The sequence below is a fragment of the Hemibagrus wyckioides genome, linkage group LG11 (assembly GCF_019097595.1).
Source record: "Hemibagrus wyckioides isolate EC202008001 linkage group LG11, SWU_Hwy_1.0, whole genome shotgun sequence".
NCBI classification, from domain to species: domain Eukaryota; kingdom Metazoa; phylum Chordata; class Actinopteri; order Siluriformes; family Bagridae; genus Hemibagrus; species Hemibagrus wyckioides.
Genome location: NC_080720.1, coordinates 20918467 through 20933466, shown reverse-complemented (window position 1 = coordinate 20933466; position 15000 = coordinate 20918467). Strand labels below are relative to the sequence as shown.

Sequence of the window (15000 nt, the reverse complement as noted above, 5' to 3'; positions counted from 1 at the left end):
CAGGCAGAGAATACAAATTCATCTGTGCGTCTGCAGCCCATCTCCTCGCAGCCGCTCTCATCAATCATACCATCAGCGTCTATTAGAGAGCCAGGTTTCACAAAACACACACACACACACACACACACAAACACGGATTTGTGGACATGCACCAATGATAAAAGCTCAGACGCATATGCTCCTGCACATATACATACACACAAATACGATGAATTTGGACATGCACAAAATAACAAAAGTTCATGTTCTCTCTCTATCACTCACACACAGTATCTAAGAAAGTCAGAGGGTAACATTGTGAAAATCTGAAATAAATTGGGACCACAAAAGGTTGCAACTGAATATTTCATGGTTTTAAGACATTTAAACCCACTACAAACCAAGTACAAAAAGTTTTGACTTTTACCCCCCTACTTTTTTAATGTTTTTAACCCCCCCCCCATTCTTTAACTAATTTCCAGTTTAATTATACCACATGATAGCTACCAACCTGCGAGGCTGAGACAAACCCATGCTTCCTCTGTGACATGTAAAGCCAATCTCTGCATTTTTTCAAACAGCTGCCTGTGTTGTGACACACTGGGAGGAAAGCACTATCTACCCTCTTCTATATACATTAACTCTCAGATGCTTGTGACTGGCTAGCATCGTTTTGAGTGACGGGGAAAGAGTGTGCATTCCTCGCACCCAGAGGGCATGGCCAATTTTGCTCTCTTCCTAGCCACAGATGTCTGTGGCATCATTGTGACTCAATATCAATTTCCTGAAATTGATTTTTGCAGGGAAGTGAATGTGGAATATAGAAACTATAAGGTGTTCACTGATTTCTGGTCTGTGACTGGAACTGTCCAAAAGTTTGCTCCAAAGTACACTATAGATACAATCTTTCCCATTCACTTACCAAAGATAATATGCTTTAAAGTCTCATTTCTTAAACTGTAAATATCTCACCTTGACCAAATGGAGTAACTTCAGTAAGCAGATGTTTGTTAATTAATATCAGGACTTTAAAACTGATATACTGAAGCAGACTGTGTGGATTTATGTGTCTCTGTGTATTTAGTCTTACGTTTAGCAGCTGCTCGAAGGCAAACTGGAAGCCAGATTTGTAGTCTGTCGTCCCCTTCGCTTGCATGTGCATCACCTTCTCTTTGAAGATCTTTTTGTTTTTCACGTTCGCTTGGACCAGCGTCTTAAAGCACGAGACGAGGAGGTCTGCCTTTTCATTAAACTATAACCGGAAGAGGAAAGAGACAACGAGAGGTAAAAAAAAAAGGTAAAAAAATACATTTAAAACACCATTCAGCCATTAGGTATAAGCATCTTAATCTATTTTTAATCCATTCTCATTTCAATCAGAATTGATTTGGTGTAGAAATTGTACTTCATATGCAAAAAAACGTGGGGAATTACAAAGACGACTCTGTTTGTTCTTTCAGCACAAAATAAAGCAGACCTCTATGCATGTATCTTTGTGTGTGTTTCTGTGTGTTCTCATGTGTAGCTCAGTGCTGTCAGTTCTCATTGACTCACCTGCACAGTAACACCTGCTACATCAGGCAGAGCACTGCTCTAATGCCACCGGTGTGCTGTGTGTGTGTGTGTGTGTGTGTGTGTACCACTTGACAGTAAACACTAGGTTCTACAGAAGAGCTACTTGTGCATACTTATGATTAGTTCTATGCTTTTCTGTGAGAATGTTAAAAGTCATTTCTCTTTTGAAGGTCAAGCTGCAAATGGACTGACATTTTTGGGTTAAGGGTAAGGCGATTCATATATTAAAGTTGCAGTGTTGACATTTCTTTGTATGCATGACTGTGAATATAAAGAAAATAAGGTGTATACTACACACACACACACACGTACACACACATTTTAATTTGGGTTTAAGACCTAAGTTCCTTTGATAAGGGCAGTTATGTGCACTGTGGTGTGTCAGATTACACTGTTCACATTGAGCTGAGATTAAAACAAAAATACAGTCAGAGCCACAGATTAGTTCCTCCTCAAGAATGTTTTTTAACATATAGGTTGAGGTGGTGATTTTCTTTACAAAGAAATAAATTCTTTAGTTGACTTCTGTGGTCTTCCAGGCCTTTTTTTATGTTATTGAGTTGTTACTGAACGCACGAAATTGTTGATTTGGCCACTCCAAAGTTTCTGCTGTCTCTTTTGGTTTTTCAGCCGTGCCTTGCACTGACACCTGTCTGGACCACATACTAAGAGTTCCCATACACAGCTACCAAATACAAATCCAGCACTTGAACTCAGCTTCAGATCTTTTTATCTTCTTAATGTGTTATAAAACAATGAGGAGCCAGGCCACACCTGACCATGAAGCTGCATTTCATTCAACTGTCCAATTACTTCTGAGCCTGTGAGGATGGACTATGTAAAAATGACTGTAATTATAAACCTAAACATTTAACGCAATGTTTTCTTGAATTAAACCTGAAAGTCTCCACTTCACATCATGACTGCTTCATTTCAAATCCATTGTGGTGGTGTCCAGAGGCAAAATTACGAAAACTGTGTCACTGTCCAAATAATTATGGACCCAACTGTATACACATCAAGGTTGAATACACATGCTACACAGCTACAATCATAAAACATCTCTAAAATGTCATTTTTAAATAAACATTTGGGTCAGCTATTAGCACTGACACTTACGTTGAATGTGTAAAAAGGGCATGAAAACTGACCTGTACTTAAATTCGTCACAGTTACAGAGGTAGCATTTGCTTCATGCTCTCTCTCTCTCTCTCTCTCTGTGTGAGTGTGTGTGTGTGTGTCTCCTTACCTGTGCTACATTTACATAATCATCATCAGACAGTGTGTCCAGCATCTCAATCACAGACGTCTTCATCAGCTTCAAAGTCAGTCCACTTACGCTGCCGCTCCTACACACACACACACACACACACACACACACACACACACACACAAACCATACAATGCATATTGTATACAAATAGAATTAAAAATAATCCCTGTATACAGCAATCATACAATTTCAATTAGAAGTACATTAGGCAGTGTGCCATAAACAAGTCATTAGAACACACATTTTTCATTTTCTCACAAACCATTTGCCTTGTAATCGCAGCATGAGAAAACATATGGACCAAAAAGCTGTTGCTAAGCAGCACCTGTTGCTAAGCATCCTGCGTCGCCGTTTCTCGACCATGTCCATCAACGTGAGTTCCCGAGCTTGTGTCATTGTCACAAAAGCAAATAGAGGAGATAGGTGCGCTGTCTACACCTCAAAAACGCAGAGGAGATTCAGAAGTATTTGGTTCAAATATGGGATTTAACAGAAAAACAACCAGAGAAAGCAAATGTACAGGAGCTGTCAGAACCGGACTGCTTTGTTGTAGCAAAGGAAAAATCAGAGAATGTGTTGACACAAGGCCTTTATTTTCAGACTGAACTGTACCAGCCTGCTTTGAAAATCTTTTTCCGGAGGTTAGACTGATTGATTAAACTAAAAATCATTAAGTCTCCTTTTGTAAATCTCAAATGATTTCATCTAATCAGTTCATGACATTTTCAGGATGTGTCTCTGAATATAAAATTTGTGCTAAAGATTAAGTGTATAGTTCTCTCTCTCTCTCTTTTTTAAATTGCCCTGCATTTCCCCTCTTATTCTGCCTTTCTGTAGTATGTTATAAAAGATTTAGTTTATTTAGTAGATCTTTCAGGTGAAAAGACAACAGTATTTGTATTCCAGTCATGTTTTCTTTGAGCAAAGAGATCTCTGTATCTTTGAAAGAGCACATTTGCTGAAGGATAGAGGGATTGTTTCATTTTACACCTAATCACTGTAAAGCCATGGGCGAACCAGAAGAAATTCCCAGAAGAATAGGAAGCAGCAGCTCTGCTTTTGCTTAGGTCACTGACAATAATGTCTGATTTAAGTAGGGTTACAAAACACACCTGCACCTTATTTCGGCCAGGAATGAAGCCTTTAATACAGTTTGGGGTTAATTATTCTTACTTCTGTTAAAGATTCTATAGAAGATTAATTCTTGCCATAGGATTTGCAGAGAGCTGTCTCCTGAAGTTAATAAAACAAAAGAAAAATGCAGTGTAAAATGAAGAAATAAAGTAAAGAATGTCCATTCTTTATTTTATTTCTTCATTTTACGCTGCATTTTTCACTTTAATAGTAACACCCATTACCCCTGCTCATTTATCATATGGCAGTAGCCCAGTGCATAACATCATGCAGATAAAGATGAAGAGCTTCAGTTACCGTTCACATCAAACTGCAGAATCGGGAACACATGATTTCAGTTACTTTGCCCATAGAAATGTTCTTGGTGCTGGTGCCAGATGGGAGGACTTTCACATAGACTGCAGAGTTATACAAAATGATATAGAAAAAAGCAGAACCTACTTGTTGAGGATAAAGCATCTGCCAGGAACTGAAATAACCACTCATTACAACCATGCTGAGCAGAAAAGCATCTCAGAACACATACCACATCACACACTGAGGTGGATGAGCTACAACAGGCTACATAAGGTTTTATTTCCTGACAGCTAAGGACCAGTAACAGAGGCTACAGTGGGCACAGGCTCACTGAAACTGGACAGTTGAAGATTGGATAAAGACCAGTTTCTGTAGTCTTCCTGTCAGCTCATACTTGGTCATTCTCTGGCTTCTCTTATGAACAAGGAGTTTCTGCCTACAAAACTGCTGCTCACTGGACTTTTTTTAGCTGAAATACTCAGACCAGCCTGACTGGAACCAACAGCAATGCCACAGTTAAAATTACAGAGTTCTGATTTTTGATGTGAACATTCACTGAAGATCCTGATCTGTATCTGCATATTTTTTTTATGCATTGAGCTGCTGCCACATGATAGCTGTTCCTTTAAGGACTGGGAGACAAGAAATTCTTCTAATTTTTAGCTCCAAAAAATTAAGGGAACACTTAACTCACACTTTGGATCTTGATGAATGAAATAGTCAAGCTGAAAATATTTACTTACATACATTGTGTGATTTGGTGAGAACAAAATGATGTGACAATGGTTAATGGTTAAATAAAATCATCAACCCACTGAGGGCTGGATTCAAAATCACACCCAAAAGTAAAAAAATAAAATTACAGGGTGAATTACCTTGCGTAAATTTCTTTACAGCAACTCATATTGTAAATCAGTATGTACAGCCTCCACATATAACTGGGCATGACAGTGCCCCAGTGTCCTGGGGGATCTCCACCCAGATCTGGATCAGGGCATCAATGGGCTCCTGGACAGTCTGTGGTGCTGCTAGGCAGCTTCGGATGCTCCGATACATACAGTCCCAGAGTTACTCCCAGCATAAGGTCTGGCAAAGGCTCTGAGGATTTCATCCTAATACCTAACAGCTGTAAGGATACTGGTGGTTAGCACGTGGAGGTCTGTGCATCTCTCTAAGGATATTCATCCTCAGACCATCACGTAGCCACCACAAAATTGGTCATGTTGGATGATGTTACAGGCAGCATAACATTCCCCATAGCATTTCCAGACTCTTTCACTTCAGTCAAATGTCTGCCTGCTCAGTGTGTACCTGCTTTCCTCTGTGAATAGAACTGGACACCAGTAGTGGACCTGCCAATTCTGGTGTTCTTTAGCAAATGCCAATTGAGCTGAACAGTGCTGGGCTGTGAGCACAAGTCACACTAAAGAAAGGCGGGCCATCATGCCACCCTCATGTAGTCTGTTTCTGTCAGAAACATGCACAACACTAGTCTGCTGGAGCTCATTTTATAAAGCCCTGTCCAGCTATCCTTATGTAACAGCCCATCTCTCTGTATATCCTCCCTGCTTTTGAAACACACCAATCCTCCATGAGACGGCACTTATGGATGTGCCATTCTGGAGGAGCTGGACTACCTGTCCAACCTGATTGGGATGCAGGTACTGCCTCATGCTACAAGCAGTGATATGGACCCTAACAAAACACAAAACTAGAAATAAATCACTCAGGAAGGAATAGGAGAAAGCAATTGTCTGTGACCACCAAGAGCAAAAGCATTCCTTTTTGTGGGGCTTGCTGTTGCTTCTTCAGTGCACCTGCTGTTAGTTTCACTTACACAAAAACAGGTGATTCACATCATTTATGCTTCCTAACTGGACAGACTGATTGATAAGTTAAGTCTTTGTCACATATACATTACTGCACAGTGAAATTCTTTCTTCGCATATCCCATCCTTTGACGTTGGGGTCAAAGTGCAGGGTCAGCCATTATTCAGTGCCCCTTGAGCAGGGTGGGTTGGGGGCCTTTCTCAAGGCCCCAACGGTTGCAGATTGGCAGTGCTGGACCTTTAACCTGATCCTTGAAGTTTAACTAACTTGGTGATATTCTGTGATGAAGAAGTGTTGACTTTTTTGAGCAGTGTATATAAAATATAACATTCAGCAGCATTTTCTCAGCCAAATAAGGCTGAAGTACCTTCAGTATATGCCACTGTTTTCCTCAATGCACCATACACATTATTTCTATTCTATAACTGCTGCAGATTTATCAGCAACACAATACCATTTTACAAATTTAATCCCATTTTTCACTGCAAGTAAAACATTTTTCTAGGATCACAATAACATCGTTATATGAAAAATGTGGGCCTGCATATTGTTAAAAGAGACTGAAATGCTTTATTTTTGGCTTTTAAAAAAAACAAACAAAAAACCAACAGGTGGCACTAGAGCACCACAGCCATTTCTGTGTCAGTGTGTGTTTTTGCCCTAAGTGTAAGAGGGAGAAGTGTGTGTGTGTGTGTGTGTGTGTGTAGGTGTGTGTGTGTGTGTGTGTGGTGGGAATACTTACACATCCACAATGATGACCATATCTTTAGGAGAAGAGGCGCCCTGAATGTACCTGTTAACACAGAAATGAAAGTAAAAATTGGTTTTCAGATACGACAAACCCATTTAACCGTCTTCTATACTTGTTACCTTCAGGCCCTAAATGTAATACATTCTAAACCAACAAAGCTGTTGCGCCTCAGACTCCGACACTAGACTATACAGCAGAGGTCAGAGAACAAGGACATGTTATTATTGATGTGGAACACCACTTTTACATGGTGCTGCTGGTGCATTTTGTTTTTGTGTGTGTGTGTGTGTGTGTGCTCATCTTAACAACCTGGGGAAGATCTGGGCTGAATATTGGAGTAGCGTCGCTCAGCTGACAAACATGTGCATTGTGTTCCCACAAAGTCATTACCTTATGTATATAGGCTGGTAAATATTTTGATCACTAGGCTTCAGTAGGAGAAGGTAAAATATATGTGAACATAAAATCTGGTCAATATTAAACCCAAGAGCAGCACTGAATGTAAAATTCACTGTCAAATGTATATTTTATATCCTGAATATATATATATATATCTGTAAAGTGGCTCTTTGACAATGTCTGCTATTAAAGGAGATATACATATAAAATGACATAAAATTAACACAGTGTTTGTTTGTTTGCATGTAAGTGTTTCTGCCTTCATATCAATTTGTGCACAAACATGAATGTGTTTGTTTAATCCAGCTTGTGGGGGTTCATTCCATTTTCCCACTTTAACAATGTTTTGTATTAAAGCTACTTGATAAATTGTTCCTGTTATGAATAATCTTGATCTTGCTAAATGAGTCGATGGGTCAGGTACGAGTGATCTCAGTGTGTCTAAAAACTGGAGATGTGTATTACTTGCGTCGATTCACCATGTCTGTGTTGGTTTCCAACTGGTTCCTCTCCCACGTTTCCCACTCAATAACATGTAAAACGTATGTTAAAATTGTCTGTAGGACTGAATGTGTGTGTGATGGACTGCCATGATTCAAGGGTGTTCCCCGGACAGGAAATCCACTCCAAGTCCACTCCAACCCTGACCATGATAAATCGCTTGCTGAATACGAATAAACGGATGTAATTCAATATTATTCCTTTTAGCTGAAGTGATATACAGTATATGTAGTTGTTATTCCATTTTAGTACTTAAAGCCATATTGTGGTACTTAAGATGGTGTATTTCTTGGGTCAATAAATCCATATCTAACTGTCTTTACACAAGACTCTCCATATGGAGCTTGTTTGGCATGGAACTCTGGGTCTGATAACTGTGCTCAGCTCAGCAGAACCGTTTCGATGGGAGAGTTTAATGACATATGCATCCACCAAATGGTTTTACATACTACTGGTTTTAACACATTCTTCCACTGGCTCAGAGAAAACACCTGAGACACTGAAGACTAAATGAGCTACGCTGTCAAAAGAAAAAAAAAATCCATATTCTCTATATCTTTAGAATGGGGATTATCTATTATTTACTGTACATGAGCCACAGTCTCACTTCCTGTATTCAGTGCAGTCTTTCTAAGAGTCTTCCGGGACCTGATTTAGTTCGGATAGTAAAATGAATCATAATTCTGCCATGAAGGCATGAAGCAGCTGAGCGGTGAACTACTTTTACCATCTTCATCTAACAGGTTACAGTATATTTCAGTTAACTGAAGGTGCAGTCTGAGCAAATCAGCGTCTTTACTGCTTACAACAACAACAGCAAGAATAAAAAAGACCAGACAGGGTTGGCTCTCTTCAAACCGCAGACAAACATATTAGCCGGTCTGTCCATCTCCTGACATCTTTGTGCTGGCGTTAGCACATTGCACTCTGGAGGAAGAGGGCCTTGTCTCTTGATGACACAGAGGCAGCCATTTTCAGCAGTGAGACAGGCAGTGAGAGATGTGCAGCACCAGTAGGGAAAAAAACAAGAAGGACCTAAACTGTGTCTGTCCACAACTGATACACAGTGACATATAGACTTGGATAGAGGAAAAGACAAAAAGGGGAGGAAAAAAACATGCACAGACTTTTCCGTAAGCAATTAAAAACACATTACGCACGACACCGTCGGGGCTGAGAGCCTGATGGATGCGAGCTATGTGTTCGGTATCGCTGCCGTCAGAGGAAAACTGGCAAATATTGTACTGCGTGTGTATTGTGAGTTAACGGATTGTCATAGGAGCTGTCTGAACGGCCATGATAGAATTCCAGAGGCTTCCTCAATTACCTGGGGTGTCATCCATGATAATTAGCCCGGTGACCTGACGTCAAGCTCAGCCAAGCCTCCAAACCTGCACCATGAACCCTTAGCTCTGAGACAAACCTAGCTCGTAGCATCACTCGAGAGCTTGAGGCTTTGAAGGAGGACCGCTGCGGTGAGTGAGAAGGCACGCAGCTGAATTACTGTAGGATCCCCATTTTGAATGTGCTTGGAGTTTGGGGGAGGAAAAAGAGACGGAAGGAGGAATTCAATTATTTCTGATAATAGCGAGTGCAACATCAAAGTTAGGCCATCCACGAGTTTCTCGTGATCTGCATTGACATTCAGAAATCGGCACACCGTAGCCATGAAGCGTGTTGGCTCAACTTTTATCAGTTTAATTAGCGGAATCTTTCATTTCGACGCACCACAGTGTGTGTGACGGAGGGGGTGCTGGTGTGTGCCTGTGCATACTGCACTCACACTTCTACACACTCAATGTGGTTTTCTGAGCTCTGATGCAGCCTTCTGCAAGTAAACGCATCATCAATATAGTTCCATTTCTCTAGTATTTCCTAATATAAGATTCTAATAAACCAAATATGAGATCAATATATTATTATTCAATATATTATTATTTCTAGACAGATTTTACAAATGACAGTCTTATTTTTTGTCCAGATCCTTAACATTTAATTCTAAAAAGAAGCAACATAATCTGCCAAAAGAAGAGAAAAAAATCTCGAAACGAACAAAAATGTCTACAAAGTGTCTAACAGACTGAATAATCTTAGATTTGAATAATAATGATCTCATAATCAGAACTATTCAATAAATTTTCCAGTAGTCCAAATACTGTCATATGTCTCTAGTTCATCTGGCAGTTTGTATTTTGTCAGAGCCACAGCAAGACAATGCTGCATTCACACCACCCCAGCTCCAAAGCAATTACTCTCTAATGATTCTTTTTCCATATGAAAACTCATAACTGATGAGATAAGTGAGCTGTTAATCCTTAAAAGGGTGTGTTTTCCTGTTATACGTCATTATGCTTTGATATTTACGTTAGTTTAGATGAGCTCTAATCGGTTCGACTCTTCTGCAGGATCAAACTAATTACACACGGACACACGGAAGTCAGGGAAAATAAAACATGGATTCGTTGAGAGGTGATAAATCTCTGTGAATGTCATGGGCTGTGATGAAATGAGATGGAACGAGCGCTCCCCGCGGTGCTTCCGCTTAGCCGTGCAGAAGTGCAAACACCCGCTGTGCTGCAGACTCTCAGCTGCACCCTGAGCCACCTGTGGCTGGAGGCCCTGCAACCACCGGCAGAGAAGTGCAGCTTGTGACAATGACACTGTTTACAGAAGTCACAGTCTTAGTGGTCACTTCTGAAGCGAAGGAATGCTGGAAGTCTGCTTCACTCTTTCTAAATTGTGGATAAAGATCAGAGACTCTTACAGTTATCAAGGGGAAAAGTGTTGGAACTTTCCCTATATGATAAATGATGGATTCTTTCATCTGCTATATAAAACGCTGCGCTAGCATCCCTGAGGCTTGTTCACTTTTTTAGTGCTAGCCTAGCTCTGTTGTATCTCATCCTATATGATAGCTATATGATATTTCCAGTAGACACCCTCCGTTTGATGTCCTTCAATAGAACATTGTTCTAGCTTTAGAATAGCTTTAGCATTGTTCTAGCCCTGGGTTTTCTGCTCATTTTGAGCATGATGATGGCTAACAGCCAGTTTTCGTGATCTAATGCAACTGCAGTGTTGGCTACAACGCTCGCCTCCTGGGTCTGATCCAGCAATCCACTCTTGTGAATATGGCTTTTATGTCCGTGCCACAAAAAAAATCTTGAAATTGGTTCAACGACACTGATTTTTTTCCCTTCATTATGCTAACGATCTGAGTAGGAGGAAGGCTTACTTTTGGCCCTGTGTGAATTGAAATAGGCATCATTCTGTTATGTGAAAATCTAATCAGATGACATTTATACATCCCTTCCCACTGCATACGAATACAATCTAGTGCTACAATCATGACAGCGATATTAATAATCATACTCTTATAATGAAAAATGATGGGTTATGAATTCTGATATTGACAATATCAATTAAGGTGCATCTAACTGTTACTATGCAGCATAACAGGAGGTGGGGTTTTCCACTGCAGACAGAGCGTTGACACAAACGCTGGGTACGCAATAAACTGGGCTGAAAATGTTTCATCTCCATTAATAAATGAATTGACATATTGACAGTTTGGCTAGTTAAGGATAAGGATTGTTAGATTCTCAAGTCTGAAAGTCTGCTGTAAAAGGTCATTTTTTTGTAAAATAATCCCATTACTATATCTTCGCACCAGTCGAGTTTACGCTGTGAGATTTCAGCAGTCTTTTAAGATTACCACTTGTCACGCTGTACGAGATGATCTCAATAAAATCTCAACCGTATTCTACAACAGACTGCGCAATAACGTTTTCTCCAGGTCGGATTTTACGACGTCTAATGACAGACGTGCGATTAAAGAAAACCACTATATTCTGCTGTCAGTGCACTAATCAGCATAATCCAGGCTCAAGCTGAATAATATGCTTGTATAAACAGCGGCTGCAATTTTCTATATAGTGTAAAACATTAAAAACTATTTAAAAGGTAAAGAAGAGGAAGGCTGGGGAAAATAGGACAGCATGAAATGCTGATTGTTTAAAGTGAGCCTGAGGTTATAGGGACATTTGTATTCATTTGGAAAGCAAATGTAGTAATGTAATATTAAATTAAAAGAATGTGAGGAAGTCAGTACTTTAAATCATCCCTTTAATGTAAACTCAAGTAAATGATTCACTCGTTTAAACATTTATAGCTGTGCTGTGAGTTTTGATTAACGTCCTTACTGCTGGCTTTTACTTACTGACTACAGAGATTTTAACCCCAACCTTCCACACAACATGTTTATATTTTACATTTGTTTCTTATTTCCATCACTAAAGATTTGAAGAGAATATTTTTTCAGAGTCAAGGGCATCATTTCTATATTCAAAATCATCAGCACAGTGCCACTAAGCCACTAAGCTACACAAACAGAGTTGAGCTAAGATGTCCTCAACCTCAGAACTATCTGCACCCAAGCCTGCTGCATCCAGATGTGCTGTTTCTGCATGGCTTGCACTCTTTAATTACCCCTCCACTGCGGCCCAGAGACGCCATTCCTTCCCAGCCATTACGCAGACTCCCCAGTGCCCGAATCAGGTGACGCACAGATGGGCCTGGCTGGTGCCACTGCAATCCTGGTCCCCTGGTCTCCCAGCTCTCTCTCTCTCTCTCTCTCTCTCTCTCTCTCTCACATACACACACACACACACACACATGCTCCAGCACTTGGCCAGAAACACACAAACAAGCCCAAGTGCGAAAGCTAGTAGCTTACTCTCTAGCGTAGCTAGTATCGTGGACATCTGCTGTTTTATAAATCTAACACATGAGATGAGATGGATCAAATGTGACAGCACTTATGGGGGAAAAAACAACAACATACAATATACTGTAAATATTTACTTGTGTTGAGTGTTGCCAGGGCCCTAAAGAATAAAAATGTAACTGAAAATCTACACTGTACCTTTCCACTGTATTGTAACAATACCCTATATATCTTTTACCTGGAAATAATGTAATAGATTTTAACAGATATAATGCCCACAGTGTATTCCATGTAAAAGGCTACACAGAAGACACATTAATGGTACCAAAGGTGTACAGCTCAAGAAACCACAATGGCAACAAGCAATGGACCAGTCAGAGTGCAGACGTTAAACTAACAACTAACAGCCTATGAGTCTATGAATCTAACCCTGATCTTGGCCTAATAAAATCAAGGGCATGATGAGAAATTTAATATTCATAACATATATTTCACGTCACATACAACGTTCATCTTGAAGTATTATTTACTGGAAAGCCACAGAGATGTTCGCAGTGGGAAACTTAGGCCACATATATATATATATATATATATATATATATATATATATATATATATATATATATATCTATATGTAATGACCTTTTTTTTGCTAGATGGTGGGCTGGGAAAACTCAAACCTAATCACGGTCCACACGGTTTTCAGTGATGAAATTGTTTTTTTGAAATACACAACACATGTCAATGTGAGCCTTTTTTTATTGCATGGCAGCCCTTGGAATGGGGTGTTGCAATTCAGCAGCCAATTTATACATATATAATTTATCTCTAGATAGATAGATCTCTTTATCTCTAGATAGATAGATAGATAGATAGATAGATAGATAGATAGATAGATAGATAGATAGATAGATAGATAGATAGATAGATAGATAGATAGATAGATAGATAGAAAGATAGATATGTAAATAAATAAATGTGTTAGGAGAAGAATGATAAAAAGAGATTGTGTTTACACTCTGTGACCTGTCAAGTATTTATGAATCTCAACGTCTTCATGTTTCTGTTCTTATTCTCTTTCTTCTCGTAGCCGTAGAGGTGCTGCTAAACTGAGAATGTTAAGAAATGAGCCAATTACTAATGCTAATGTGCACAGGTGACACACGTGCCTGCTGAGTTACAGGCCGCAGAAACGTTTGAGTGTGTGTGCGTGTGTGTGTGAGAGAGAGAGAGAGAGAGAGAGAGAGAGAGACAAGCTATGTTTGGACAGCATGTGTGTGAGTGAGAGATACAGCATTGCTTTCACAAAGATGTACGTTGGTACAGACGCTCTGATGGAGTTATTATTATTTTATGGCGCTCTGCTCTTTGTCTGCATTCACCAGCTGGATAAAAATTTAATTAAGATGAAAATATGAGAATATGTTGAGCAGCTATGCAAGAGAAATAATGTCTCACTCTTATTTAACCCAACGTATGTTGGCAGATGATGACTGAGGTCTCTGTTTATCTCTCAGAAATATGAAAATGATTAAAAAACTGGTTTCTGGGTACTGAATACTTGATACTGATGGAATTCTTCGAAAACATATCAGTGTTTACTGGAACATTTTACACTGACTAACTAACTGATGTATTTAAAAAAAAACCCACTATAGAATGCTGTTTAAGCATGCTTATTAAATGTATACTGATATATTTATGAACTCAACATTTTCTCCTTTGAGAAATAGACAGCAGAATCTAAGCACTAAAATATCTTGACATTAAATTCATTAAAAAATTTCTATTCTGTATAATATTTTAAACACACGTTTTTTTATTCAGTATTTTATTTTATTTTTTTTACAGTTGACCAAATAATTTGTAAGTTATCATACTGAGAGGTCAATTGGATTGAAAAGCTGTCATGTAAACGCCTCGACTGATCCAAATGAAATTCCAAACAGTCTGAAAGGGTTGGTGTAGATTTGAAAAAATTGCCATGTAAACACTTGGATCTGTCTATTTTCTCAATCGGATTTAAAAATACCTTGTGTGCATGTGCAGTGTGAACGTGATGACAGCTGCTATGTGCTTGTGAAGAGGTTTCGTTTATCTGTAATGCACGTCAACTAATATTTAAATCGAATTGCAATGTTTACAGCACAAATAAACAATAATTTCAGAATCTGCAGCCAGATGGAATTCATTCGAATTTGCGAATGGAAACATACATAGTCATCTGAAACATGGCAATTGTTAAAAACAACACAACATATCATTTTTTTGTATTAAACATTCATTCTAAGCTGCAGGTAACATTGTAGCATTAAGTGGTGCAGTTTTACCGGCTTCCTGCGGAAAGTTATATCTTCCATTTCTTTGCCTTTCTGAGAAAAGACACAGAGCCAAAGGACAGATAAGCCAAGCCCCAGGCTCCATTTTGTTTCTGGCTATGACATTTTGAAGCCATGGCTCTGGGTGGGTTTGAGCAGCTGCCATAATATTTATTGAGGAGCCAGATTGACTTTTCTCAGAAAATCAATATCTGCT

At 39.3% G+C, this 15000-nt stretch overlaps 1 protein-coding gene across 2 annotated transcripts in view; it reads right to left on the bottom strand.

Moving 5' to 3' along the window:
- Positions 1 to 15000, bottom strand: part of cacna2d2a (calcium channel, voltage-dependent, alpha 2/delta subunit 2a) — a 208772-nt gene that overhangs the window by 35683 nt on the left and 158089 nt on the right. For both annotated transcript variants that reach the window (XM_058404248.1, XM_058404249.1), the window contains exons 9-11: positions 6831 to 6881; positions 2804 to 2903; positions 1070 to 1231 (exon numbers count right to left, since the gene is read on the bottom strand). In XM_058404248.1, coding sequence (XP_058260231.1) covers positions 1070 to 1231; positions 2804 to 2903; positions 6831 to 6881 — 313 coding nt within the window. The remainder of the gene's footprint in view (positions 1 to 1069; positions 1232 to 2803; positions 2904 to 6830; positions 6882 to 15000) is intronic.